The 27,895-nt window shown below is 45.5% G+C and overlaps 1 protein-coding gene across 2 annotated transcripts in view; it reads left to right on the top strand.

Moving 5' to 3' along the window:
• DUS2 (dihydrouridine synthase 2) overlaps positions 1-27,895 on the top strand; it is a 291,549-nt gene that overhangs the window by 206,955 nt on the left and 56,699 nt on the right. For both annotated transcript variants that reach the window (XM_073550793.1, XM_073550792.1), the window contains 2 exons: positions 2,857-3,012; positions 21,100-21,187. In XM_073550793.1, coding sequence (XP_073406894.1) covers positions 2,857-3,012; positions 21,100-21,187 — 244 coding nt within the window. The remainder of the gene's footprint in view (positions 1-2,856; positions 3,013-21,099; positions 21,188-27,895) is intronic.

Raw genomic sequence — 27,895 nt, 5'->3', positions numbered from 1 at the left:
TACTGTCAATGTAATGCCTTTTATGCATCTGTATCTGTACTTGTTCCTGCCGTGCTGCTGTAATGCTCTGAATTTCCCCATGGTGGGACGATTAAAGGATTACCGTATTTTCCGCTTTGTAAGACGCACTTTTTTTCCCCAAAATTTGGGGGGAAAATAGGGGTGCGTCTTACAAAGCGGACATGCCTTACCTAGGCTGTGATCGGGGCGTCCGGCGGTTGCTGGCCGCTGCTGCGGGTGTGTCCGGTGCCGCGTTGTGTGCCCGTCGATGCCCGGGGCTCTGCCAACATTGTGCGACAGGCCAGAGCCCCGGCATTTCCTCAGTTCCCTGTGTGCCGGTAAAAAGATGGCCGCCGGCGCGTGCGCAGATGGGATCTCGGGACCCAGTTCTCGAGAGATGAGATTTGAAATCTCATCTCTCGAGAGGTGGGTCCCGAGATCCCATCTGCGCACGCGCCGGCGGCCATTTTCCCTGGGTTCCCTGTGTGCGCGCGGTGGTGCCTGCAAAAAAATGGGATCTCGGGACCCAGCTCTCGAGAGATGAGATTTCAGATCTCATCTCTCGAGAACTGGTCCCGAGATCCCATCTGCGCATGCGCCGGCGGCCATTTTTTTTTTTTACCGGCACTTCAGTGCACATATACAGGGAACCAAGGAAATGCTGGGGCTCTGGTCTGTCAAACAATGTCGGCAGAGCCCCGGGCATCGATGGGCACACAACGCCGCACCGGAGCACCCGCACCGGCCTCCAACCGCCGGACAAGTGGAGAAACCTGACACCAGCACAAGACTCTGCAGCAGCAACAGCACACGTCGGAGCCCCCCCTCATCCCTGAATACGGCCTGCAGCATCACTCCACGCCTGCCTCCTCCAGCAGCGAGCCTGGGACCCCTCTACACCGCAGCCACCAACCCCGGTAAGCAATAAGATGCAAGGATTATAAGAGGCACCACCATTTTATTAAAAAATATTTTTTTCTTATTTTTCTCCTCAAAAATTGTGGTGCATCTTATAATCCGGAGCGTCTTATAAAGCGAAAAATACGGTATCTCTCTTAATGTTACAGCTGCTGCTGACTGTGTGAGTTGTGGCTGAAGCTACATCTCTGTGACACAAAGCCTGAGTCTCCCTGCAGCCACACAGCCTATTAACTTCAGTTTACACCTCTATTTTGAAGGTTAAAGTTAATGTTTTGGGACATGGCTGGTTCCTTTTATAAATGCATTGTTCCAAAGTCTATTATAACCTGTTCAAGGTGGGGCATAATAGTCTTCATGTCACTACTCTGACAACCCCTTCTCCATCACTATGGAGAAACGGGGTCAGTGGGTGCTCTTGTCCGCTGGCCCGGCTGCCTTTAGCAAGACTGCAAGGACCAGGGCTCATACCATTGAACGCCCGCTCTATCTCCCGGTGGGCAATTCCCTACACAGACAACACAGGGTTAGGGTAAAACAGTGTGGCAATACTTTATTGAACCACAACACCCAATAGCAAAGAAAACAATTACAGCAATTACCCCAAAATAGTGCACATTACAGAGTCTCTCCCTTCCGCTGTCTCGCCGGGATAATGGTAGATGTTATGTCATGTCTGAGCTCCCAGGGTCGCTATTCCACCTATGATATACACACAGAGAAGAGATATCGACAAGCGTAGTTAGATGACCAAGAACAGTCCATACAGTCTGTACAAGGTCCAAAGCCAGATGACACGAGAGTCACCACCTGGCTTATTCGACCATCTCCATGGATCAGGCGACCTCCGGGTCCCAAAACCTGGTTTTTTCCAAGCATATCCATGGTTAAGAGATGGTCACTGGATCAGATCTGTGTCCTTCCAACCAGAGCCGACATCCCCTAAGTTGATTCCTATAGAATAATAGATCTGTGTCCCTCGTGATGGTGCCATGATGAATTGGCTGCAGTCCTGTCTCTCATCCCTTGAGTGCTTATCAGAATGTCCGACTGGTAGCTCTGTGTGATGAAATGAGATCTCCTCTCTCTGTCTCTTGGGTCTTTTTATACCTGATGTATGTGATCTATTTTTAGATTTACCAAGTGTCCTTCAGTCCACTCACAGCCTTTCCCTATTTACTTTGGAAGTCAACAAACTGGTTAATAAATACAATACATAATTAGCATATGAGCACACAATAAACAAAGATAAACACACACACTATGCACAAGTCACTATTACAGACTTATACCGTATGTTAAAAGGTATGCAAGTCTGTCTTGACCCACCAGAGTCTTGACCACTTAGATCCACAAGCCAATATACAGATAAAAAGTCAATTCTTCTTGATTTGCAAAAACATAGTCGTCTGGGTAATTAAGATATACTCTGATGTCTTCACAATCACTAATTCCCCTTTATGAATTAATAACCGCTACACTCGCCTTTGGTTCCAACCCAGTGGTGGTGTTACTGGCTGTCCTGCCTTCACTTTCCCCTCCTTCTGACAAATCTGATAACCAGGGAAGTGAGAGTTGTGGATGCTATCAGATTTCCTCCGTATGTTAGATTTGTCCAAAGGAGGGGAGAGGGGGAGAGTGAAACTTGCTTATTGGTTGCAGGGATCACATAGCATCACAATGTCATGCGAGCATCGGGAGAGCTAACGCTGGCCCTGGAGGGGAGTATAGCTGTTGTTATTTTACTTGGAGGGAACATAGTAATTGAAAAGGGGTTGTCTGAGTAGTGGACACCCCCTTTTAAGGCCCAAACTAGGCCTTGTTCGTAAGGGGTTAATGGCTGAAGATTCATGCAGTATATATTTCCTTGTTTAGTGATATATTGGCTACTAACAAAAATAAATATGATTGAGACGTGCTATTGTTCTTTTTGCTTAGTGAAGTATTTGAAATGACTTCATTTTATGAGAGCTGCCAATTGTCTCAAGAAGCCAAGAAAGTGTCCCTAAATGTCAGTATTCAAGAGACCCTAAAGACTGAAAATGACAATGAGGAAAATCATGACACCGTTCAAATGCCAGTTAAGTTTGAGAGGTAAGATTCTCTGTGGGCTATTTCATTTATAGAAGCTATATAGATAGCTTGTAGTAGATAAATGACCCTACATGAATTGTATATTTTCCCTTCACCCATGACAGCACCACCTGAGAGAGGGATCCGCCCCGCCAGGACAGGAACCTACTGAGATATAAGGGGCGGCACCTCTCCCCCCGCTTCAGTTGGGTTCCTGTCCTGGAAGGAACCCCACTGTCGGCGGTGCCTGTCATGGGTGAAGAAAGAGAGAAAAAGAAAAAGGGAACCCAGCCCCGTCCCAGCGCGGGAAGAACAGGTGTCTTACCTGTAGCGCCGGCCGTCGGGTGCTGGATGCACAGTCCCCGGGCCCTCCGGGGTTCCGGGTTCGTGTGGGCGCTGGTGGGATCCCCAGTGGCTGCGGGAAGCCCCCACCGCGCCGCCCTTCCCTCACGCGCGCCGCATCTCGATCCCCGCGGCATCTGACTGGGAGAGACGCGGGCGCTTTCCGGCCACTGATGTCGGAGGCGCAGAGGATTGTGGGTGCGCCGGCTGACGTCCGCACCAGGCGACGGTGTCATGGTGCCTAGTGCGATGCCGGCCGGCTTTTTCTGAAGGCAGTCGGCCGGCGGTCGCAGGGGGGAGGGAAGACAGCTGATCGGAGGCCACACACAGGACAGAGGCATATTTAAACGAGGCACTGCGGCGGGGCAGACGGTGCAAAGATGGAGTCAGAGCAGGAGAGGTCCTTGTCTCTGCCGCCCTCACAGCCCTCCGGACGCAAATATGGAAGCCGCTCAAGCAGCAGCCGCCCCAGCCGCAGGTCGGGAGAATCCTCGAGATCCAGAGAGCACAGGTCACATGCTCCGACACAGCCTCCGAGTCTGGTACCCTTGATTGCGGGTGGTGAGTGATCTTCGTGAAAGCTAGCATTTGTGTTAATAGGGTTTCCCTGTCTATGTTTGACCCCGTAGGAAAGGCTCAAGAAAGCAGGAAGCAAGAAAAATAATAGGGACTGCACCATATGCAAAGCGGCCCTAACAAGAGACTGGCAGAAAGACCTCTGTGCAAGTTGTATTCAGCGTACTATGGCGGAGGATGAGCCTAGTTTCGCGGCTAATCTGATATCAGCCCTTAGGTCGGAGATGGAGGGTTCAATTAAGACCCTATTGAAAAAAAAAGAGGAAACGTAGAAAGGATCCCCCTAGTTCTCCCTCAAATTCCTCTTCGGCCTCGTCCCAGTCGGAACAGGCCTCCTCATCAGACTCCTCAGACAGTGACACAGGGGGTAAGCCATGTTTTCCGGTGGAAGACACAGATGCCCTCCTAAAGGTCATTAGGACAACAATGGGCCTACAGGAAGAGAAAACTACAAAAACCCTTGAAGATGTTATGTTTGGGGGTCTCCAGGAGAGGAAAAAGCATACCTTTCCGGTGAACGAAAAGGTTCAGGCGCTTATAGAGAGAGAATGGAGGAAACCTGAAATATCAGGGGCTCTTCCCTCCACCTCTAAAAGGCGATACCCTTTTGAGCACAAAGACGCAGAGATATGGGACAAAGTCCCAAAAATAGACGCAGCAGTATCCAGGTCTTCTAAAAAATCAGCCCTGCCCCTGGAAGATTCAGGGGTTCTTAGAGACCCACTAGATAAGAAGGCAGACTCATATCTGAGGCATGCATGGGAGGCAACAGCAGGACTAAAGGCGGCGATAGCGGGCACCTGCACGGCACGCTCCCTAATGATCTGGCTGCAGCAGTTGGAAGAAAAATTAGCATCAAGGGTCCCAAGAGAGAAAATATTGGCAGATATGTATCTCTTGCATGGGGCAGCAGCCTTTTTAGCGGACACCTCGGCGGATTCTATGAGGTTAACGGCCAGAGCAGCAAATTTATCAAATGCTGCTAGGCAAGCACTTTGGCTTAAAGGTTGTCCGGGTGACCTGCAATCTAAGGCTAAGCTGTGCTCTCTCCCCTGTGATGGGAGATTCTTATTCGGAAAGAACTTGGACGACATCCTGGAAAAAGCAAGCGATAGGAAAAAAGGCTTTCCCAGGTTCCCAACAGAGCAGAGGAGACAGCCATTTCGGAGGGGCGGAAGGTTCAATAGGGGGCGTCCTCCGGCCGATAGAAGGAGATGGGAGGACAAAAGGAAAAAGGAGTCAGGCTTTATGTTTGGTGGAAGTATCTCCACCTCAAAAAAATCACCACAATGACGCCAATATTCCAGTGGGGGGAGATTGGCACTCTTTTCCCAGGCCTGGGAAAAGATCTCCTCCAATACCTGGATCCTAAGCGTCTTAAGAGAAGGCTTGAAAATCCCCTTTGTTCACCAACCGAAACCAGTGTTCGTAGTTACCCCCTTCAGAAGAGCGGCCGAAGAACAATTGGCCTTGGAAGCAGAGATCCTGAGCCTAATAGACAAACAGGTCCTTTACGAAGTCCCAGACACACAGAAGGGAAGGGGGTTTTATTCACCACTTTTTTTGATCAAGAAACCGGACCAATCATTCAGGACAATTATAAACCTCAGAGGACTCAATCGGTGGATAAGGAATCAGACCTTCAAGATGGAGTCGGTGACGACGGCCATAAAGCTACTACATCAAGACTGCTTTATGGCTGTAGTCGATCTGAAGGACGAATATTATCATATCCCTATCCATCCAGATTACCAAAAATATTTGAGGGTAGCACTTTATATCCAAGGCGTACTGAAGCATTTCCAGTTCACAGCTCTTCCGTTTGGTATATCCATAGCCCCGAGAGTTTTCACCAAGGTCATAGCGGAGGTAACAGCTTTCCTTCGCATTCAAGAGACAGTCATAATACCCTATCTGGATGATTTCCTCATAGTGGGCAACTCCGAGGACCAATGTACTGCGCAGTTAAGCCAGGTGACCGACACCTTACAAGAATTAGGTTGGATAATAAATTTCAAAAAATCAAAACTACAACCCCTAAAGCAACAGACCTTCCTAGGATTTATCCTGGATTCAGAACAGCAGGTGTGTCTGCTTCCGGAGGCCAAAAAAGAGAAGGTGCGGAACATGGCCTTGTCAGCCCGAGACCAGCCTCAGATGACGTTGAGGAAAGCGATGTCTCTACTAGGCACTCTGATGTCCTGTATTCCTGCGGTCAGGTGGGCTCAATTTCATACCCGTCAACTCCAGTGGGAGATACTAGCAGCACAAAGATCGCTAGGAGGGCGTTTAGAAGGAGGTGTAGAGCTTTCACTACAGACCAGAGACTCTCTCAACTGGTGGCTGGACAGTACAAATTTGGCCGCAGGAATACCTTGGGACAAACAGGCGACAGATGTAATCCTAACGGACGCAAGCTCCCTGGGGTGGGGTGAGCACCTAAGGGGGTCACGTAGGCCAGGGGTTCTGGACACCAAGAAAAGAGGGCATCCTCCAATCTCAGAATTATGGGCTGTGAACAAAGCCCTAACCCACTTCCTTCCCCTACTCAGGGGTCGCAAGGTCCGCATCATGTCAGACAACAAAGTGACGGTGGCATACATCAACCACCAAGGGGGGACAAAATCATACTCCCTCATGAAAGCAGCAGACAACATCCTGGGCAAGGCGGAGCAACACTTACACTCCTTAACAGCCTTACACATAAATGGGGCAGAAAACATAGAGGCCGATTTTCTAAGTCGCAATACCCTGAAGCAGGGAGAATGGGTCCTAAATCGGTCCATTTTTCAAAAGATAACGCAGCTTTGGGGGGAACCAGTGATAGACCTCTTTGCCAACAGACAAAACAGGCAAACACAAAGGTTTTGCTCCCTAAACCCAAGGGAAGATCCATGGGCAGTGGACCTCTGCACTTTCAGTGGGACTTCAAGATGGCCTATGCGTTCCCCCCAGTCGCTCTGATCCCAACAGTGGTCAAAAAGATCAAGACCGATCAAGCCAGAGTAATTTTGATAGCCCCATTTTGGCCAAAAAGGCCCTGGTTTGCTCTACTGCAGAGAATGTCCGTCTCCGATCCATGGGTTTTGCCAGAGATCCCGGACCTCCTAGCCCAGGGCCCGATATTCCATGCGCAAGTCAAGGGATTCCATCTGACGGTGTGGAATTTGAAAGGTCGCTTTTAAAGGGTAACGGGTTCTCCCCGGGGTTGGTAGCCACCCTGCTCAAAAGTAGGAAACCGGTGACAACATCTACGGCAGAACATGGAATAAATTCCTACAGTTCCTAGGCAAGCCGTTAGAACAAGAACCCCCGATTAGTGCCATCTTAGAGTTTTTGCAAGCAGGTTTACAGCTAGGCTTAGCGGTAAATACACTTAAGGTTCAGGTATCTGCACTAGGGGCACTCTATAACTGCAACTTGGCAGCAAATAGATGAATAGCCAGATTCATCAAATCATGTCATAGGGCTAAACCTATTCCAATACCCAGGATAGCTCCGTGGGATTTAAACCTAGTACTAGAGGCCCTCACAAAAGAACCATATGAACCATTACATCAGCTCCCTGTAAAATTTCTGACCCTAAAAACAATCATTTTAGTGGCACTTACTTCAGCCCGTAGAATAAGCGACCTGCAGGCTCTCTCAGTAAATCCACCCTATACACAAGTTTTTCAAGACAGGGTGGTGCTAAGAACAGACCCCGCTTATCTGCCTAAGGTAGCCTCGGATTTCCATCGGTGTCAAGAGATTATCCTCCCATCCTTCTGTGATAATCCACAGAATCCAGGGGAAGAAAGGTTCCATAGCTTGGATGTTAAGAGAGCCCTGCTAGAATACTTATCTGTCACCAGCCAGTGGAGGAAGTCCCAGTCCCTATTCGTAGCTTTTCAGGGTGCCAGGAAAGGCTATGGGGTTTCAAAAGGGACTATTGCTAGATGGATTAGGGAAGCCATTAGTGTAGCCTACTCGGCTAGTGGTATCCCGATTCCTGACGGCATCAAGGCTCATTCCACCAGAGCCGTGGCGACCTCCTGGGCTGAGAAAGCAGAGATATCGATTGAACAGATTTGTAAGGCCGCTACCTGGGCCTCACCTTCCACCTTCTTTAAGCACTATAGATTAAATCTATCCTCCTCTGCTGACTTAACCTTTGGTAGAAGGGTGCTGCCAGCGGTGGTCCCTCCCTAAGGTATCTCGAAGTCTCCAAAAGTCTCTCAGATGGTGCTGTCATGGGTGAAGGGAAAACCACCATGGTTGCTTACCAGTAGCCGGTTTTTCCGGAACCCATGACAGCACCCGTATATTCCCCCCCTTTTCACCGTATGGGTGTGCACGTTTAGTAGGGTGCATTTGTGTGATCTGGTGTTGGATTAACATGTTACTAACCGGGAAGTCCTCTCAATGCTCTGTAACCCAACTGAAGCGGGGGAGAGGTGCCGCCCCTTATATCTCAGTAGGTTCCTGTCCTGGCGGGGCGGATCCCTCTCTCAGGTGGTGCTATCATGCGTTCCTGAAAAACCGGCTACCGGTAGGTAACCATGGTGGTTTCCTAAGGATGTATAAAAATACATGGCACTCAAAAATGAAGAAGCAGTATATTCTTTATTTAGCATCCAGACAAAAATAGACTCCTATCGTATGAACGTTTTCGGTCCAACAACGGACCTTCATCAGAAAGGTTTTTTTCGTTTCTTTTGGTAGAAAACTATAATTTACAGACAGAGTAAACAAGAGAACAAAACAAAAAAATTTTTGTCAGAAACTGCAACGGACATATCTTTCTATTACAGTTGCATTTAAAAAGGGTCAAACGTCAGAAGACTAATCTATAGTGAAGGATGGTGACCGCAGAAATTCATTCCATCAGTGTAGAAGAAGCTCTCAGAATTGAAGGTGAAAACATTGTTAAGGAAAGCAGGTCTCAATACCGGAAAAAAAACTTGGATCAAAGCCCAATACTACAGTGAAAATTGAAATCAAATACAATTATACATATAAAAGGATATCTATGTGCTCCCGGAGTGTTCATCAGTACGACAGAGATGCCTACAGTGACATAAATGTTTATCTGAAAGAGATATACCTACTTGGTTTCCTAAGGATGTCATCCATAAACATAGCAATTTGTTTAACCAAATTTAACCTTCAAAAGTTTCACTCTATAGCAATGATGGCAAACTTCTTAGAGACCGAGTGCCCAAACTGCAATCCAAAGCCCACTTATTTTTCGCAAAGTGCCCTGAATACTGAGGTTTTAGATTAGAAAGACAACTCGTACATTAGCACGCTATAGAGTCAATATCAAAGAGCTTGTAAGTGCTGCACTCCATGCCTAAGATACTAGCCACCAATTGTAGTGAAGGTCTGTCCTTGAGAATGGAGAAGGTTTTTAATCAAAAGTAAAATTGCAAAGTTGTTTCTTTTTACAACCTCTTTGCAATTGTAACCCTTTAGCATGATAACAAACCCTTTATCAAACTCAAATACACAGAGGGCCAAAGTTAAAAGCTTGCAGAAAGTTGCAAGCCAACCTTGATATTTGGTAAAAAAATGTCTACAATTGAGGAAGTTTTTTTTATAATTTAAAACCACTAACTTTTGTAATTATAGTGGAATAATATATGGTATGTAACAGCAGTAAAAAGTGTATGGCCCAATGTCCTAATTTAACCCCTTTCTGACGTCAGATGTAATATTCCATTCATGTGACCTGGGCCTGTCTGACCAGGTGCTGAATATTACGTGATCGCAGGGTTGGACTGGCCCACCAGAGAACCGGAGAATCCTCCTGTGGGCCCTACCTTCTCCTTCAGGAGCGTTCATAGTGCAAATCTTGCATCTGGTATGGGGCTCTTGAGTGGGGGAGAAAAGTGGGCCCTCAGAATCATATCCTCTGGTGGGCCCAATGTTCTTCAGTCTGACACTACGTGATCACAATCGGCCGCGCACATGGGGGGTGCGCAGGCAATCGCCACCGGGTGTCAGCTGATTCTGACAGCTGACATCTGGCACTAGGTGCCAGGAGCGGTAACAGACCACTCCCGGCACTTTAACCCCCAAAATGCTGCGATCTAACACGATCGCATCATTCCGGAAGCCGGCAGAGGGCTGACAGCCCCTCTGCCTTTGGATCGGAGGCCCCGTGGCGTGACTCGGGGTCCTGATCGTTGCCATGGTGGCTGAATGTCGTCATGACGATATCCAGGTCACCAGACCTAGCAAAATAGCTGATCATGCGCAGTGCATGATCAGCAAGTCTCTGTCAGTGCAGAGCTGACAGCTTCTATGGCATGCAGATGCTGCTTCATCTTTTAACAACATTTAAAAAAAAATAAACAAGTAAAAAAACCAATGCTTTATCATCATACCGTGGAACAGAAATTGGAATAACAAAAAGACAGATATAAATAAACATGTACCGCTGAAAATGTCCTCTGGTCCGGCAAAAAACGAGCCGCCATACAGCATCATCACCGGAAAAATAAAAGTTATAACTATTTTTTTTCTATAAAATAGGTCTTATTGTATAAAAGCGCCAAAACATAAAAAATGAGATATTGCTGTAATCATACTGACCCTAAGAATAAAACTGCTTTATCAATTTTACCACAAACGGAACGGTATAAACGCCCCCCCCCCAAAAAAAAAAAAAAAAAAAAAATTCATGAATTGCTGTTTGTTCATTCTGTTAACCAAAAATTGGAATAGAAAGCGATTAAAAAAAATGTCATGTGCTTGAAAATGGTACCAATAAAAACAAGACCTTGCATGTCTCTGTGGGCCAAAATATGGAAGAATTATAGCTGTCAAAATATGGTGATGCAAAAACTATTTTTTGCAATAAAAAGCGTCTTTTAGTGTGTGTGACAGCAGCCAAATATAAAAACCTGCTATAAGGCCTCTTTCACTCGTCCTTGATATTGCCGATGTCGGACATGTCAGTGTCCATGTTTGTAATACTTGCCGCACACGTGTGGCATGCGTGTGCCGCATCAGTACCACACGGACGGGCACCAGGGAAGAAGCGTTACAGTAAGCGCTGATCCCCAGCGCTGGGTGCTGAACACGGCTCTCATCATTCTCCTCTGCTCTGCCATTGATCGGCGTGAGCAGGGTAGAATGATGAGCGTTACATTTAAGTGATAAAAGAGACAGCAGGCGGCGGCTGATGGGACGGTTACTCCCTTCAGCCTACCCCTGCTGCTGCTAATAACAGTGACAGCAGGAAGGCTGATGCGGGTATTCATCAACCGCCGCCTGCGCTATAAATAAATAAATGAAAAAAATGGCGTGGATTCCCCTGTATTTTCTATAACCAGCCAGGCAAAACTCACACCAGGGGGCTGCAACACTCAGCTTTCAGCTTCAGCAAGGCTGGTTATCAAGAATAGAGGGGTCCCCACGCTTTTTTTTTTTTTTTTTTTCTTTTAAATTATTTAAATAAATAATTTAAAAAATGGCGTTGGGTCCCCCCCATTTTTGACAACCAGCCTTGCTAAAGCTCACAGGTAAGGGGCTAGTATTCTCAGGCTGGTAAGGGGACATGGATCTTGACCCCCCCAGCCTAAAAATAACAACCCGCAGCTGCCCAGGAAAGGTACATCTATTAGATGCGCCAATTCTGTCGCTTTGCCCGGCTCTTCCCACTTGCCCTGTAGCGGTGGAAAATGGGGTTCATTGTCAGGTGACATCAAGCCCCGAGGTTAGTGATGGAGAGGTGTCAATATGTCAATAAGACACTCCATTACTAACCCCATAGTCACATTGTATAAAAACACACACACCAAGAACAAGGTCCTTTAATTGAAAAAAATGACAGCGATGCTTTTAATAATCTTAATTAAACCATACTTATAACCTCACCTAATTCCACCGAAGCCCTTGTTCTCCTGTAATAAAAGTAAAATATAAAAACAACAATATACCATACCTGTCTGTCGTTCTGTCCCATGCCATAATCCATGTCTGGGGGATAATTATCAACTTGGGCGGTGCCAAGATGCGACTGTCCAGGCTGAGAACCACTGGTGAATGAGCTGCTGGGAACATAGCGTCAGTGACCGAGGGTGACGTCAAAGAGGTTACTGCCAGTCACTGGGCTCCGTTCCGAGCCGGTCTGAGCTGCGGTGAGATCCCCGCTAGCACTGTAAGCGCTCAGTGACCAGCGGTGACGTCATAGAGGTTGCCTCCGGTCACTGGGCTCCGTTCCTAGCCGGGCTGAGCTGTGGTGAGATCCCCACTAGCACTATGAGCGCTCATTTGTGTGAAAATGTAAAATCTTTGTCTAAAACGAAATTTTGGTGGCAAAAATTTAGTTATTTTGTCTTCACTGCCCAAAGGTATAAAATTCTGTGACACACCTATGGTGTAAATATCATCACTGCATGCCTAGATGAATTCATTGAGAGGTGTAGTCTGTAAAATGGGGTCACTTATAGGGAGTTCTGCTGTTCTGGCACCCCATGGGCTGTCCCAGTGGGTCATGACACCTGCAAATCATAACAGTAAAATCTGGCGCTCCTTGCCTTCTAAGCTTTACACTGTGCCTGAAAAATATTTCCCAACTACATGTAAGGTATTGGCGCACTCAGGAAAAAATAGACCTCAGTTAGTTGTAAAAAAAAAAAATTCCTATTAGATGTTAGAGAAAATAAAAACTTGGGGCCAAAACAACATTTTAGTGGTAAAAATGTACCATATTTTGCAGATTATAAGACACACCCCAAATTTTGAGTAGAAAAATAGGAAGAAAACTTTTTTTATTAAAATGGTGGAGCCACTTATAATCCATGCGTCTTATTGCTACCGGGGGTGGTGACTGCCGTGAAGCGGGGCACCAGGGGTCGCTGCTGGAGGAGGTAAGAGTGGCGTGTTGCTGCAGGCCACAGGCTGGGATGAGGGGCTGCTCCGATGTGCGCTGCTGCAGGTGAAAATGGCTGAGGTGCTCTGTGGTGCAGCGGGCTCTGCTGGCATATTGTGGAAGACCCCCTGCACATCCATTACTGCGATGCGGTGTTCTCCGGGAAAATGGGCGGCGCATACTCGTTGCCGAGATCTCAATCTGAGCATGTGCCTCCCCAGGCGGCCATTTTCCTGGAGGCCACCGCATCTCAGTAATAGCCCTGAGCCCCTAATATCTATCACAAAATGCTGTCAGAGCCCCCCCTCCCGCACCACAGAGCACCGCATCAAAACACCCCCTCATCCCAGTCTGCGTCCTGCAGCAACGCGCCACTCTTGCCCCCTCTAGCGTGACCCTGCTACACCGTGGCCAGTAAGGTATGTCTGAATTATAAGATGCACCCCCCCCTTTTCCCCCAAATTTTGGGGAAAAATAAGTGTGTCTTATAATCCAAAAAATACAGTAAGAATCATAGAATCGTAGAGTTGGAAGGGACCTCCTGGGCCATCTGGTCCAACCCCCTGCTCAAAGCAGGATTCGCTAAATCATCCCAGTCAGATGTCTGTCCAGCCTCTGTTTGAAGACTTCCATTGAAGGAAAACTCACCACTTCTCGTGGCAGCCTGTTCCACTCATTGATCACTCTAACTGTCAAAAAGCTTTTTCTAATATCTAATCTGTGTCTCCTCCCATTCAGTTTCATCCCATTGCTTCTAGTCTTTCCTTGTGCAAATGAGAATAAAGTTGATCCTTCTACAATGTGACAGCCCTTTAGATATTTGTAGACAGCTATTAAGTCTCCTCTCAGTCTTCTCTTTTGCAAACTAAACATTCCCAAATCCTGCAACCTTTCCTCATAAGACAGGGTTTGCAGACCGGTCACCATTCTGGTCGCTCTTTTCTGAACTTGCTCCAGTTTATTGATGTCTTTTTTAAAATGTGGTGCCCAAAACTGGACACAATATTCCAGATGAGGTCTGACCAAAGAGGAGTAGAGGGAAATAATGACTTCACGTGATCTAGACTGTATGCTTCTGTTAATACATCCTAGAATTGCATTTGCCTTTTTTGCTGCTGCATCACACTGTTGACTCATATTCAGTCTGTGATCTATTAGTATACCCAAGTCTTTTTCACATGTGCTGTCACTTAGCCCTATTCCTCCCATTCTGTATATGCTTTTTTCATTTTTATTGCCCAGATGTAGTACTTTGCATTTCTCCCTGTTAAAAACCATTCTGTTAGTTGCTGCCCACTTCTCCAGTTTATTTATATCTTTTTGAATCCTCTCTCTTCTCTAGTATTAGCTATCCCTCCTAGCTTTGTGTCATCAGCAAATTTAATCAGTTTACCCTCAATTCCTTCATCTAAATTGTTGATAAAGATGTTGAACAATACAGGGCCCAGGACAGAGCCCTGTGGTACCCCACTTGAGACATTCTTCCAACTGGATGTGCAGCCATTTACGACCACTCTTTGGGTCCGATCACTAAGCCAGTTATGAATCCACCTAACGGTTGCCTTGTCCATTCCATACTTAGTCATTTTTTCAATAAGGATTGTATGAGAGACTTTGTCAAATGCTTTGCTGAAGTCAAGATATACTATATCTACAGCATTTCCTTGATCCACCCAATCAGTGATTCCGTCATAGAAGGAAATTAAGTTAGTTAGTTAGTTACAAACCCATGCTGACTCTGTTTAATCACTTCATTCTTATCCAGGTACTGACATACATGTTGTTTAATAATTTGTTCAAAGATCTTTCCTGGTATAGAAGTCAGACTCACCGGCCTATAGTTGCCTGGGTCCACCTTCTTCTCCTTTTTGAAGATAGGAACAACATTTGCTCTTCTCCAGTCTTTTGGGACTTCTCCTGTTCTCCAAGAATTTTCAAAGATTATGGAGAGGGGTTCAAAAATTTCTTCTGCTATCTCCCTTCAGTACTCTGGGGTGTAATTCATCTGGACCTGGAGACTTGAATTCATTTAGGTTAGCTAAGTGTTTCCTCACTATCTTTCTGTTTAAGAGTAATTTACTCTTTCTTCACCGCTTAGTGGTATAAAATTCTGTGAGACATGTGTGGTGGTAATATGATCACTGCTCCCTTATACTGTATGAATTCATTGGAGTGAAGTTTGTAAAATGAGTTCATTTATAGGGGGTTTCTGTTGTTCTGGCACTTGAGGTTTAACACAGATATAAGTGTAAGGTTATGCACATGGGAAGGAGAAACAGATGCTATAATTACTTACTAAATGGGAAACTGCTGGGGAAATCAGACATGGAAAAAGACTTGGGCATCTTGGTCAATAAAAAGCTAAATTGGAGTGCCCAGTGTCAGGCAGCTGCCACCAAAGGGTCATGGGATGCATTAGAAGAGGTCTGGGGACACAAGATGAAAACATAATTCTTCCTCTGTACAAATCACTCGTCAGACCACACTTGGAGTATTGTGTGCAATTTTGGATGCCGGTCCTCAAGAAAGACATTACTGAACTTGAAAGGGTTCAAAGGCAGGCTACTAAAATGATAAATGGAGTTGGTTCACTACAATACCCAGAAAGGTTATCAAAATTAGGTCTATTTACTCGAGAAAAGGGAAGACTTAGGGGAGACTTAATATATATGTACAAGTATATCAGAGGGCAATACAGAGATCTCTCCAATGAACTATTTGTACCAAGGACTGTGACAAGCACAAGGGGGCATTCTCTTCGTTTGGAGGAAAGACAATTTCTGCAGCAGCATAGAAGAGGGTTCTTCACGGTAAGAGCAGTGAGGCTCTAGAATTCTCTTCCTGAGGAAGTGGTGATGGCCAACACACTGAATGAATTTAAGAAAGGAATGGATGCTTTTCTTGTGAGTAACAGTATAGACGGTTACAAATAACAGAATATTATAGGTAGATGGTTGACCCAGCTTAGGGGAAGGAATTTTTTTCCCTAAGGAGAAAATTGGCTTCTACTCTGTGGGTTTTTTTGCCTTCCCCAGGATCAACAATGCAGAACAGCTGCACTAAAAATAGGCTGAGCTGGATAGACATAAGGTCTTCCTTCAGCCTTCAAAACTATGTTACTATGTTACTTCAGGGGCTCTGCCAATGTGATATGGCACCCTCAAACCAATCCAGCAAAATCTGAACTCTAATATGGCGCATCTTCCCTTCTGAGCTTTGCACTCTGCCTCAAAAGTAGTATTCCCCTCCATATGGGGTATCTGCATACTTAAGAGAAATAAAATTGGGGCGAAAAGATTGTTTGCGGAAAAAATATGATTTTTTATTTTCACGGCTCCACGTTATAAACTTCTGTGAAGCACTTGGGGGTTGAAGTGCTCACCACACATCTAGATAAGTTCCTTGGGGGGGTCTAGTTTCCAAAATGGTGTCACTTGTGGGGGGGGGAGAATTCACTGTTTAGGCACAACAGGGGCTCTCCAAACACGACATGGTGTCCGATCTCAAATCCAGCAAATTTTGCTCTGAAAAAGTCAAACGATGCTCCATCCCTTCTGAGCTCTGCCATGCACCCAAACAGTGGTGTACCCCCACATATGGGGTATCAGCGTACTCAAGACAAATTGCATAATAACTTTTGGGGTCCAATTTCTCCTGTTACCCTTGTTAAAATAAAAATGGATCTGAATTACATTTTTGTAAGATAAAAAAAAAAATGAACATTTAACTTTTTTCAAACATTCCAAAAATTCCTTTTAAGCATCTGAAGCGTTAATAAACTTCTTGAATGTGGTTTTGAGCACCTTGAGGGGTGAAGTTTTTTTGATTGGTGTCACATTTTGGGTATTTTCTATCATATAGACACCTCAAAGTGACTTCAAATGTGATGTGGTTCCTAAAAAGATGTAAAAATAAGAAATCGCTGTTTAACTTTTAACCCTTATAACTTCCTAACAGAAAAAAATTTTGGTTCCAAAATTGTGCTTATGTAATGAAGACATGTGGGAAATGTTACTTATTAAGTATTTTGTGTGACATATCTCTGATTTAACCCATAATGTCCATGGACGTAAACAGTCCGTCATGGGCGGTTGTAATTTACCGCACCACGACATACTGTGCACGTCATCCCTTTGAACTGTCACTGCGTGAAAACACTCAGTGACAGTTCAGTGCCGACAGCTGTCTATGACAGATGAGAGGCACGGCAAGGGGTGCAAGGACCCTTACAGTCGGTCCCTGCACCCCAAGCGCTGTGACTGGTCAGTCAATCTGACTGACCAAACACAGCAGCGATCAGGCCGGAGAGGCTGAAATTTCAGCATCTGCTACCCGATCAGTGCAGGAGATCAGCACTGCAGTGGCTGAGCTTCCTGCACTGACAGCCAGGAGCGGCTCCCCCGCCGCCCCTGGTTGTTAACCCCCTGAGTGCTGCGATCGCAGCGTTCAAGGGGGGAGGCAGAGGGTAGGGGGCTCCCTCTGCCTCTGATCAGCGTCCCCGCGATGTAATCGCGGGGCCCGATCTGTGCCTTGATGACCCGGGGGTTGTCATGACAACCTCCGGGTCATTCAGCTACGGAAAGCCGCTGAGACCATGCTCACAGCATGGTTTCAGCAGCTTTCTGCATAGACATAATACATTGCAATGCTGGAGCATTGTAATGTATTATACCTGATGAAATGAAAGTGAAAGTCCCATAAAGGGGCAAGGTAAAAAAAAAACACTTTTTTTTTTTTTTTTTTTTTTTAAAATCCCATAAAAATACACATTTTTATGTAAAAAATAATAAAATAAACAAAAAATGCACATGTTTCGTATCTCTGCATCTGTAAAAATCCAATCTATAAAAGCGATTAGTTAACCAATTCAGTGAACGCCGTTAAAAAAAAAAAAAAAACACAAAAAAGTAGCAAATTATACTTTTTGTGTAAAGTGCAATAACATGCAATCAAAAAGACTGCCGGCTGCAGATTTATTCATTCATTCAGGGACTTTTAGATCACTGTGATAGACCCTATCATAGTGATCTAAATAAAAAAAAAAGGAAATTAACCCCCCGTTTATCACCTCCATAGGTAGGGACAAATTAATAAAATAAAGAAATTTTTTTTTCCATTAGGGTTGGAATTAGGGTTAGAATTAGGGTTAAGTTAAGGGTCAGGGGTGTGTTGGGCTTGTGGTTAGGGTTGGAATTAGGGTTGTGGTTAGGGGTGTGTTGGGGTTAGGGTTGAGTTAGAATTGAGGCGTTTTCACTATTTAGGCACCTAAATTTTTTTTGAGAAAAAAAATGATTTTTTTTATTTTCACGGCTCTGCGTTATAAACTTCTGTGAAGCACTTGGGGGTTAAAAGTGCTCACCACACAACTAGATGAGCTCCTTGGGGGGGGTCTAGTTTCCAAAATGGGGTCACTTATGGGGAATTTCTACTGTTTAGGCACATCAGGGTCTAAACAAACGTAACATGACGCCCACAGGCCATTCCATCAAGTCGGCATTTAAAAACGTCACTACTTCCCTTGCGAGCCCCGACGTGTGCCCAAACAGTGGTTCCCCCCACATATGGGGTACCAGCATACTCAGAACAAACTGGACAACAACTTTTGGGGTCCAATTTCTTCTGTTACCCTTGTTAGAATAAAAAAAAGCGGGCTAAAAAATCATTTTTGGAGGAAAAAAAATTATTTGGGGGGTCTAGTTTCCAAAATGGGGTCACTTGTGGGGGACCTTAAATGTTTAGGCACACACGGCCTCTCCATACACAACATGGTGTCCTCTAACGATTGGAGCTAATTTTCCATTCAAAAAGTAAAATGGTGCTCATTCCCTTCCGAGCCCTGCCGTGCGCCCAAACATTGGTTTATGACTACATATGAGGTATCGGTGTACTCAGGAGAAATTGCCCAACAAATTTTAGGATCCATTTTATCCTTGTTGCCCATGTGAAAATGAAAAAAATGAGGCTAAAAGAAAATTTTTGTGATTTAAAAAAATTTAAAAAAGTTTAGGCACACAGGGGCTCTCCAAACACGACATGGTGTTCGCTAACGATTGGAGCTAATTTTCCATGCAAAAAGTCAAATGGCGCTCCTTCCATTCTGAGTCCTGCCGTGCGCCCAAACAGTGGTTCCCCCCCCACACACATATGGGGTTTCAGCGTACTCAGGACAAATTGAACAACAACTTTTGGGGTCCACTTTCTCCTTTTACCCTTGGAAAAATAAAAAAATTGTTGCTAAAAGATCATTTTTGTGACTAAAATGTTAAATGTTCATTTTTTCCTTCCATGTTGCTTCTGCTGCTGTGAAACGCTTGTAGTGTTAATAAACTTCTTGAATGTGGTTTTGATCAGCTTGAGGGGTGTAGTTTGTAGAATGGTGTCACTTTTGGGTATTTTCAGCCATATAGACCCATCAAACTGACTTCAAATGTGAGGTGGTCCCTAAAAAAAATTGGTTTTGTAAATTTTGTTGTAAAAATGAGAAAACACTGGTCAACTTTTAACCTTTATAACTTCCTAAAAAAAAAATTTGGTTTCCAAAATTGTACTGATGTAAAATAGACATGTGGGAAATGTTACTTATTAACTATTTTGTGTCACATAACTCTCTGGTTTAACAGAATAAAAATTCAAAATTTGAAAATTGCAAAATTTTCGCCAAATTTCCGTTTTTTTTTTTGTTTTTTTGTTTTTTTACAAATAAACGCACAAATTATTGACCTAAATTTACCACTAACGTGAATCCCAAAATGTCACGAAAAAACAATCTCAGAATCATATGATCCGTTGAAGCGTTCCTGAGTTATTACCTCATAAAGGGACACTGATCAGAATTGCAAAAAATGGCCAGGTCATTAAGGTCAAAATCGGCTGGGTCATGAAGGAGTTAAATATTTATTTATTGATGGAATAAATATTGATTTTTTTTTTTTAAATATTTTTATTTAATTCTTACTTTTACACTGTGTCCCACTATGAGACACTCATTTTTTGCAGGCTGATCGCTTCTATAGCATGCAGATCTGCATGTTATAGAATCTGTCAGCGCTGCAGTTTCTAGAACACTAACCTGAGAGACTTTCTGACATGCACTGCACATGACAGGAAGTCTCTCAGCTCTGGAGACCCGGATGTCGTCATGATGACATCGGGTCTCCATGGCAGCAATCGGGACTCCACGTCATGACGCGGGGTCTCCGATCCAAAGGCAGAGGGCTGTCAGAGCTAACAGCCCCTCTGCCTGCTCCTGGAACGCTGAGATTATGTTTGATCGCAGTGTTCCGGGGGTTAAAGTGCCGAGAGCGGTCCGTGACCGCTCCTGGCACTTAGTGCCGGGTGTCAGCTGTGAGAATCCGCTGACACCCGGCCGCGATCAGCCACGCTCCCCTTGTGAGCGCGGCTGATCGCACATGACGTACTATACCGTCCATGGGAATTAAGTGCCAGGGCACATGGACGGAATAGTATGTCAAATGTCGTGAAGGGGTTAAGGGGGCCAACACTATCACTTTTAAGTTTCTTATTATTTAGTTTATTTAGTAGTTAAAGAATATTTTGGGATTATTTTTACTTCCTCTGGCAACGAGTCTTTCTGTCTCAATCTTTGCTGCCTTGATTTGCATTTTACAGAATTTATTTAATTTTCTGTATTTATTTAATGCCTCATCACTACCTACTTGCTTTAGGCTATCTGCACACGTTCAGAAATGCTGCAGAAATTTCCACAACATTTCCGCAACTCCCGCCACGGGTAAAATGCATGCGAATTCGCATGCGTTTTTCCCGCGAAAAACAAGCGTTTTGCAAGCATTTTTAACTTGCGGAATGCTTGCGCATTCCAAGCGATTTCAAGCATCGCTTGGAAAAGTTATTGACAGGTTGGTCACACTTGTCAAGCATAGTGCTTTACAAGTGTGACCAACCTTTTACTATTGATGCTACCTCTGCAGCATCAATAGTAAAAGATAGGATGTTAAAATTAATACAAAAAAATTAAAAATATTGTTATGCTCACCTTCCGATGGTCCCCGATCTGCTCCGCGGCGCTACCGGCATCTTCCGGTCCCAGTAATGCTTTGCGCGAAGGACCTGAGATGATGACACACTTGATGTATGCTGGATAAATATAAACTGTGCAAGCACCAGAATCTTTTCCAGTGCTTCCACTGAATGTGGTTCACAAACAGTGTCTATGCAGCTTTAGCTTTGTTTCATTGTGTGTATTCCCTGTAGTCTGTTATTAGGAACTATTATGTTGTGATAATAATTAGAAAAGGAAATGTGTTTTATTTGTTGAAGCTAATGATGACCCGTTTTCTCATTTTCAGAAAGGACTACCTTCCTCAAATTACTCCTAAGATGTTTCTTTTGGAGTGGTGCAGAAAGGAAAAGTTACCACAGCCAGTTTATTGCACAGTAAGTTTATCAAACTTCTTAAAGCACTATAGCGTTTTCTTTTTGTTTTTTATTTCACCCTCGGAGTGGTATCACTAATGTATGTTCACTGCATGTAGTAGAATACTTATTGGTCAGTCACCATCTTCTGCAATTCTTAGCGTCGCTCTACTGAGCGCCAGTCCAGTCCTGTTATCCTAGTTGTGATCTGCCGGGTCGCTTCAGTGTTGGATGAAGTCTTTTGAGAGCTAGAATAAGTTTCTCATAGACTTAAGCTGCCATTAGACAAAGCGACGCACCAGCGATCCCGACCACGATACGACCTGGTAAGGATTGCTGGTACATCTCTAAATTGTCGCTAGTAAGCTGTCAAACAGACAGATCTACTCAACGTCGCAGCAACGAACCGGCGATCCGTATAACGACCTCGGAGGTCGTTGGGACCTTGTCACACAGCAGCTATTCTGACGACTCCCGCCTGCGTTCCTGAGTTCTGAGTTGCCAGTGAGGTCGCTCGTTGGCGTCAAACACAGCGATGCATGCTGGCCAGCGGGACACCAGCGATCAAAAAAGGGCCCAGGACATTCAAGCATGATCAGTGACATCGTATCGGGGGCCTGTCGCCGCTATGTGTTACACGTAGCGAGATCGTTGGCGAGGTCGCTGTTGCGTCACAAAATCTGTGATGTTTCAGCGATATCGCTACCGATCTCGCTATGTGAGATGGGGCCTTTTACACCAAGAGCTAGTATATGGTACCTCTGACTTCTGGTCAGTCATTGGCTGTGGTCACAATATGGCATAACGGAACCAGAACAGTGCCAGGCAGAGCAGAAGATGGCGGCACCAGAACATTGCCAGGCAGAGCAGAGTACGGCAGCACCAGAACAGTGCCAGGCAGAGCAGTAGACAGCAGCACCAGAACAGTGCAGAGCGGAGAAGAAGATGGCACCAGAACATTTCAGAGCGGAGCAGAATATGTGGTCACCAGAACAGTGTTGGGCAGTGGAGAAGAAGGCGGCACCAGAACAGTGCCGGGCGGATCAGAAGACGGCGGCACCAGAACAGTGTTGGGCAGTGAAGAAGGCGGCACCAGAACAGTGCCAGGCGGAGCAGAATACGTGTGCACCAGAACAGTGCTGGGCGGCGCAGAAGACGGCAGCACCAGAGCAATGTCGGGCGGACCCGAAGATGGCGGCACCAGAACAGTGCTGGGCAAAGCAGAAGCAGGCGGCACTAGAACAGTGCTGGGCGGAGCAGAAGAGGGCAGCACCAGAACAGTACCAGGTGGAGCAGAAGAGGTCAGCACCAGAACAGTGCTGGGCAGTGAAGAAGGCGGCACCAGAACAGTGCCGGGCGGATCAAAAGACGTGTGCACCAGAACAGTGCTGGGTGGCGCAGAAGACGGCGGCACCAGAACAGTGTTGGGCAGTGAAGAAGGCGGCACCAGAACAGTGCCGGCGGAGCAGAATACGTGTGCACCAGAACAGTGCTGGGTGGCGCAGAAGACGGCGGCACCAGAACAGTGTTGGGCAGTGAAGAAGGCGGCACCAGAACAGTGCCGGGCGGAGCAGAATACGTGTGCACTAGAACAGTGCTGGGCGGAGCAGAAGAGGGCAGTACCAGGTGGAGCAGAAGAGGTCAGCACCAGAACAGTGCTGGGCAGAGCAGAATACGTATGCCCTAGAACAGTGCCGGGTGGAGCAGATGCCGGCGGCACCAGAGCAGTCCCGGGCGGAGCAGAAGATGGTGGCACCAAAACAGTCCTGAGCAAAGCAGAAGGCGGCAGCACCAGAACAGTGTCGAGCGGAGCAGAATACGTGGGCACAAGAAAAGTGCCGGGTGGAACAGAAGATGGCAGCACAAGAACAGTGCCAGGCGGAGCAGAAGACTGTAGCACTAGAACAGTGCAGGGCGGAGCAGAAGATGGCGGCACCAGAACAGTGCTGAGCTGAGCAGAAGACGGTGGCACCAGAAAAGTGCAGGGCTGAACAGAAGACTGTGCCTGATAAGTATGTTACTACAGACAGGTTACAGTCATTAGTGATACCACGCCAGAAGTGAAATAATGAAAACCGCTGGAGTTGTGTTTTATAAAGAGAGAATTTTAGATAATCTCATAAATCTTCTGTACATTTTTGGGGTAAAGTTTTGGTTCAATTTATTAAACTCTACAACGCTAGAATGTGTAATTTTATTTCAAGAAAACATTCTTCACATTCACAAGTGATGTAATACAAATTCCACCTTTTCAATATATTTTACTGATCCTCATTTACATCTTGTATAGGGTATATGTTTAATGGAGGCCATTGATTATTTTGGTGTCCATTAAGATTTTTTATTGTATACTGTTGTATGTAACAGCAACGGTCAGTATTACTTTTCATGCGGTGTACTGATGTAAGGACAGTCTTCTGGTCTCTTCCTGAAAACTGAAGTCTGTGGGTGCACATGCTAATCAAGGTAGCAAACATGTTGTGAACAAGGCCCTATGCAGCTCACCTGGAGCCAATTGCACTTGTAAAGTTTTTTTTTTCCATAGATTAAAATGAGTTAACCCCAATCATGTGCTAATGTGTCAGAGTATTATATTGCCATACCTATAGTACATATGGAGTACCGTCTACTACGATTATTCTATGCAGCAAAGATTGTCAGAAGGACGTTTTCTAATTCATACCCTTCTGTTGTTTTGTATTCAGTTTTAGTGTCCAATGAGGCGCTAATTGGTCACTTACCTCTTTTATATGCCATATAGTGTCAAACTTTCTACATTCTGTTTTTCTGCATCCAAATATGATTGTGTTCAGTTTTTCCAGTTTCCTAACAGTGCCCCCAATATATCGGACATTACAGCTTTTACACAGTACATATGGTACATGCTGCATGGAACTATCAATCATGTAGCTCCCACCATGCAGTTCATACACTTATTTTCAGCAAAAATTCACACAGTAAATCTTTTTTCTCTCTTTTAAACAAAACCTTTTTAAAAAAATGTTGTTTGCTGTACACTTTTTCAATAAAGGTCTGACAAGATATAGAATAAACGGGCACCATCCACAATGTCAATTTAGGTGGGATCACCTAGTGCATATAAATGGATTGACATGAAAACACATGGAGAAAAGAAAGTATATGCACACAAATAGGGATCACCACAAGGATATGATATCAAAAAGTATCAATTTTATTAATGGACACAACAAACAGACACTTTGTTTAAAAACAATTAAAAAGTCTGAACAACCAGACACTGATAACAAAACAAAGACAATGGGTCATTTTGATAAATAGTTAAATACTATGGGTCCCAAGGCCAACCATTCAGTATAATGCCAGGTATCTGCTAGTTACCATAACCTAGGGTCTATCAAATCAATTGTAATGACAATCATGACCTTGGATCAAAAATACCATATTATCAATAACTACTATGGTTACATAGAAATTCTACATATGCCATGAATAGAAAATTGAATACTTATCATGTTGCCAACACAAATAAACATACATTAACAAGTCCCTTTCCCTAGCATGATATCACCTGGTTTCTGAGGATGAACAAGCTAGGTTACATGGGACCCCCAAACCCACGCGTATCGACATCTCAAGGTCAGTGTCCTTGAGAAAGACACATCACTGTGTCGATACACGTGGCTATCGGTAGCCACGGTAGCTTGTTCACTTGTGCTCCATCAAGACGTTGATGGAGCACAAGTAGGCATTTCATAATCCCCTGTTTTGTAATATTAAATCGTAGGCTTTATAGCGTATTTAATGTGAGCATATTACTACCATTATTTTGTCTGCTTTTCTTTATCAGACATTCTTATATGCCAATAAACAGCTTATAATTGTAATATAATTTGCGATCTACTGACATGAAGGTGAATGGTTTGTGATGATTAGAATATTAATGTACGGTAGTTATTTAGGTAATAATGTTTTATACCTTTAATGGCTATATTATGCCGAATACATAAATATAAAAATAAATATAAATTGGCAATATCATGTGATAAAAAAAATATAATTTTCTTACAAAGTAAGCTTAAATCTGCCAGCAGCATAATGTAGAGTCAGTGACCCTGAATCCAGCAATGTATCACTTAGTTTACTTGTTGCAGAAGTTGTGATATAATCACAGTTTTCTCTGCTGCAGATCTAGCAGACCTCAGTTGAGCTGTGTATAATCCTGCCGACACCAGAGGTTTTTGTGTACATTGTATAGTGAGTGAAAGCTGCTAAGCAGTGCTGGGAGTATGATTGGGCCTCACCAGCCAGGAAAGCCTCACCCAACGTCCGTTTCGCACCTAGTCAAGAGAACGCACCTCTCCTGAAGCTAGGTGCGAAACACACATTTGGTGCAGTTTTCCTGAATGGGCACTTCTACTTGCAATACACCTTTTACTTGACATCTTCTACTTACATTTGACTTAGCTTGTTTTATCAGCATATCCTGAGCAACACCTGTGTTGGATCTTGACTTTTCCCGTCTCCCATGATGGCACACATGAGAGAGGGGATCCGCCCAGCCAGGACAGGAACCCTACTGAAGATAAAAGGGGCGGTACCTCTCCCTCGCTTCAGTTGGGTTTCCTGTCCTGACAGAGACCCGTGTGCTGAAGACGGCGTCACACGTACCTGCCCCTCCCCCATGCCGGCGTGGAAGAACAGGCGGGGTCCTGGGCGCTGTGCGTCGGGAGGGGGAAGCGTCGTCCGTGGGTCCCCTGAGGGCTCAGCGTCCGAGCGGGCGTAGATGCAGCACGTCCTGGGGCTCTGCCGTGGCTGCCGCGCCGCCCTCCCCCCTTTGCCGCATCTATCCAGGCCAGGAGGGGCGGCCGCTTCCGGGTCGCTCCCCTCTGACGTCGCACGCTGGGAAGGGCGTGCCCGCGTGACGTGAGGCGGCGCTGGAATCCAAAATGGCGGCGCCCATCGGAAAAATGCCGGCCGGCAAAAGAAGATCCCGGCGGCGTGGCAGGGGGGAGGGGCTGTGGGTGTAACCGGAGGAGGCGGAGAGTGCAGTGGATCCCCCTTATAAGGGGGATGACCACAGAAGACGCACTCATGCCCAAAGCTTCACAATGGAAGTGGGGCAAGAAGAGCGGCAGCAGCAGCAAGAGCTCTCACCAGATGCCAGGCCGAGCCGCCAGCATACCAGGAGCAGCCGCTCGAGTGGTGGGAGTGGCAGTCGTAAACGCGACCGGCATGACTCTGAGACATCCAGAAGTAACGTCACGAGTGCATCTGAGGAGCCTCCGAGATCGGTACTCCTGATTGACAGCGGTGGTGAGTGATCTATGTGAATGTCACCCTTATGGTAACGGGGTTCTGTTTTTTCTGTTTGATCACTAGGGGTTGAGGAAGTCTAGCAGCAAAACAAAGAATAGAGAATTCGCCCTATGCAGACACCCGCTGGCAGATCAGTGGCAGAAAGATCTCTGCGCTGACTGCATAAACAAAACCATACAGGATGAAACCCCTGATTTGGTGACTAGCTTTAGGGCTATAATACAAGAGGAGGTGAAAGGCTCCCTAAAGGCAGCCCTTAAAAAGAAGAATAAAAGAAGCCGTAGAAGGGATTCTGATTCAGAGGCCTCGCTAGTGCAGAAAGGTCGGGAAAGATCCCTGTCCCCCTCCACCTCCTCTTCCTCTACTCAGTCCTCAGAATCCTCCTCAGACAGCGATATAGGGGGCCGTCTGTGTTTCCCAACAGAGGACGTGGAAAAGCTGGTCAAAGCTGTCAGGTCTACAATGGGCCTTAAGGAGGAAAAGACTCCTAAATCATTGGAGGATGTTCTGTTTGGAGGACTGGAGAAAAGGAAAAAACGCACCTTCCCTGTAAACGATAAGATAAAGGCCTTAATTGACAGGGAATGGAAAAACCTGAGGGGGTCAGGGGGCTTACCTTCTACGTCAAAAAGGAGGTACCCAATTGAGCAAAAGGATTCAGAAACCTGGGGAAAAGTCCCAAAAATTGATGGTGCCGTAGCTAAATCCTCAAAAAAGGTATCTCTACTATTAGAGGACTCTGGCGTGCTGAAAGACCCACTTGATAAAAAAGCAGATGGTTTCCTGAAGCATATCTGGGAAGCTTCGGCAGGTGGATTAAAACCAGCGATAGCTGGTACTTGTACCGCTTGTGCCCTTATGGTCTGGCTACAACAAATAGAGGACCGGATCAAGGATAGAGTTCCTAGGGACGAAATACTGTCTAATCTGACACTGGTACATGGAGCAGCGGCTTACTTAGCGGATACCTCAGCAGATTCCGTGAGATTAACAGCTAGAGCAGCAAGCCTGTCAAATGCGGTCAGACGAGCCCAGTGGCTTAAAGGGTGTCCAGGGGAATTGCTATTGAAACAGGTTATGTTCCATTCCATGTGATGGCCATTTCCTCTTCGGGAAACAACTAGAGGAAATTTTGGAACTTTCGGGGGATAGGAAGAAAGGCTTTCCCCGATTTCCGGGAGAACCCAAAAAGCAGCCCTTTCGGAGGAAGAGATTTAACAGGGGTCGTCCCCCGAGAGATAGGAAAAATTGGGACTTTAAACATATAGCCCGATCCTCTCCTTTCTTTAAAGGGCCCTCTACTTCCTACAAAAAATCTCCCCAATGACATCAGGTCAGAGGTAGGGGGAAGGCTTTCTCTCTTCCTTTCCGCCTGGGCAAATATCTCCCCCAGTACATGGGTCCTAAACATAATCGGTTTAAAAATAAAAT

The sequence above is a fragment of the Dendrobates tinctorius genome, unplaced genomic scaffold (genome assembly GCF_039654945.1).
Source record: "Dendrobates tinctorius isolate UK_male_01 unplaced genomic scaffold, ASM3965494v1 ptg000170l, whole genome shotgun sequence".
Taxonomy (NCBI): domain Eukaryota; kingdom Metazoa; phylum Chordata; class Amphibia; order Anura; family Dendrobatidae; genus Dendrobates; species Dendrobates tinctorius.
This window is presented reverse-complemented; position numbering and strand designations above follow the sequence as displayed.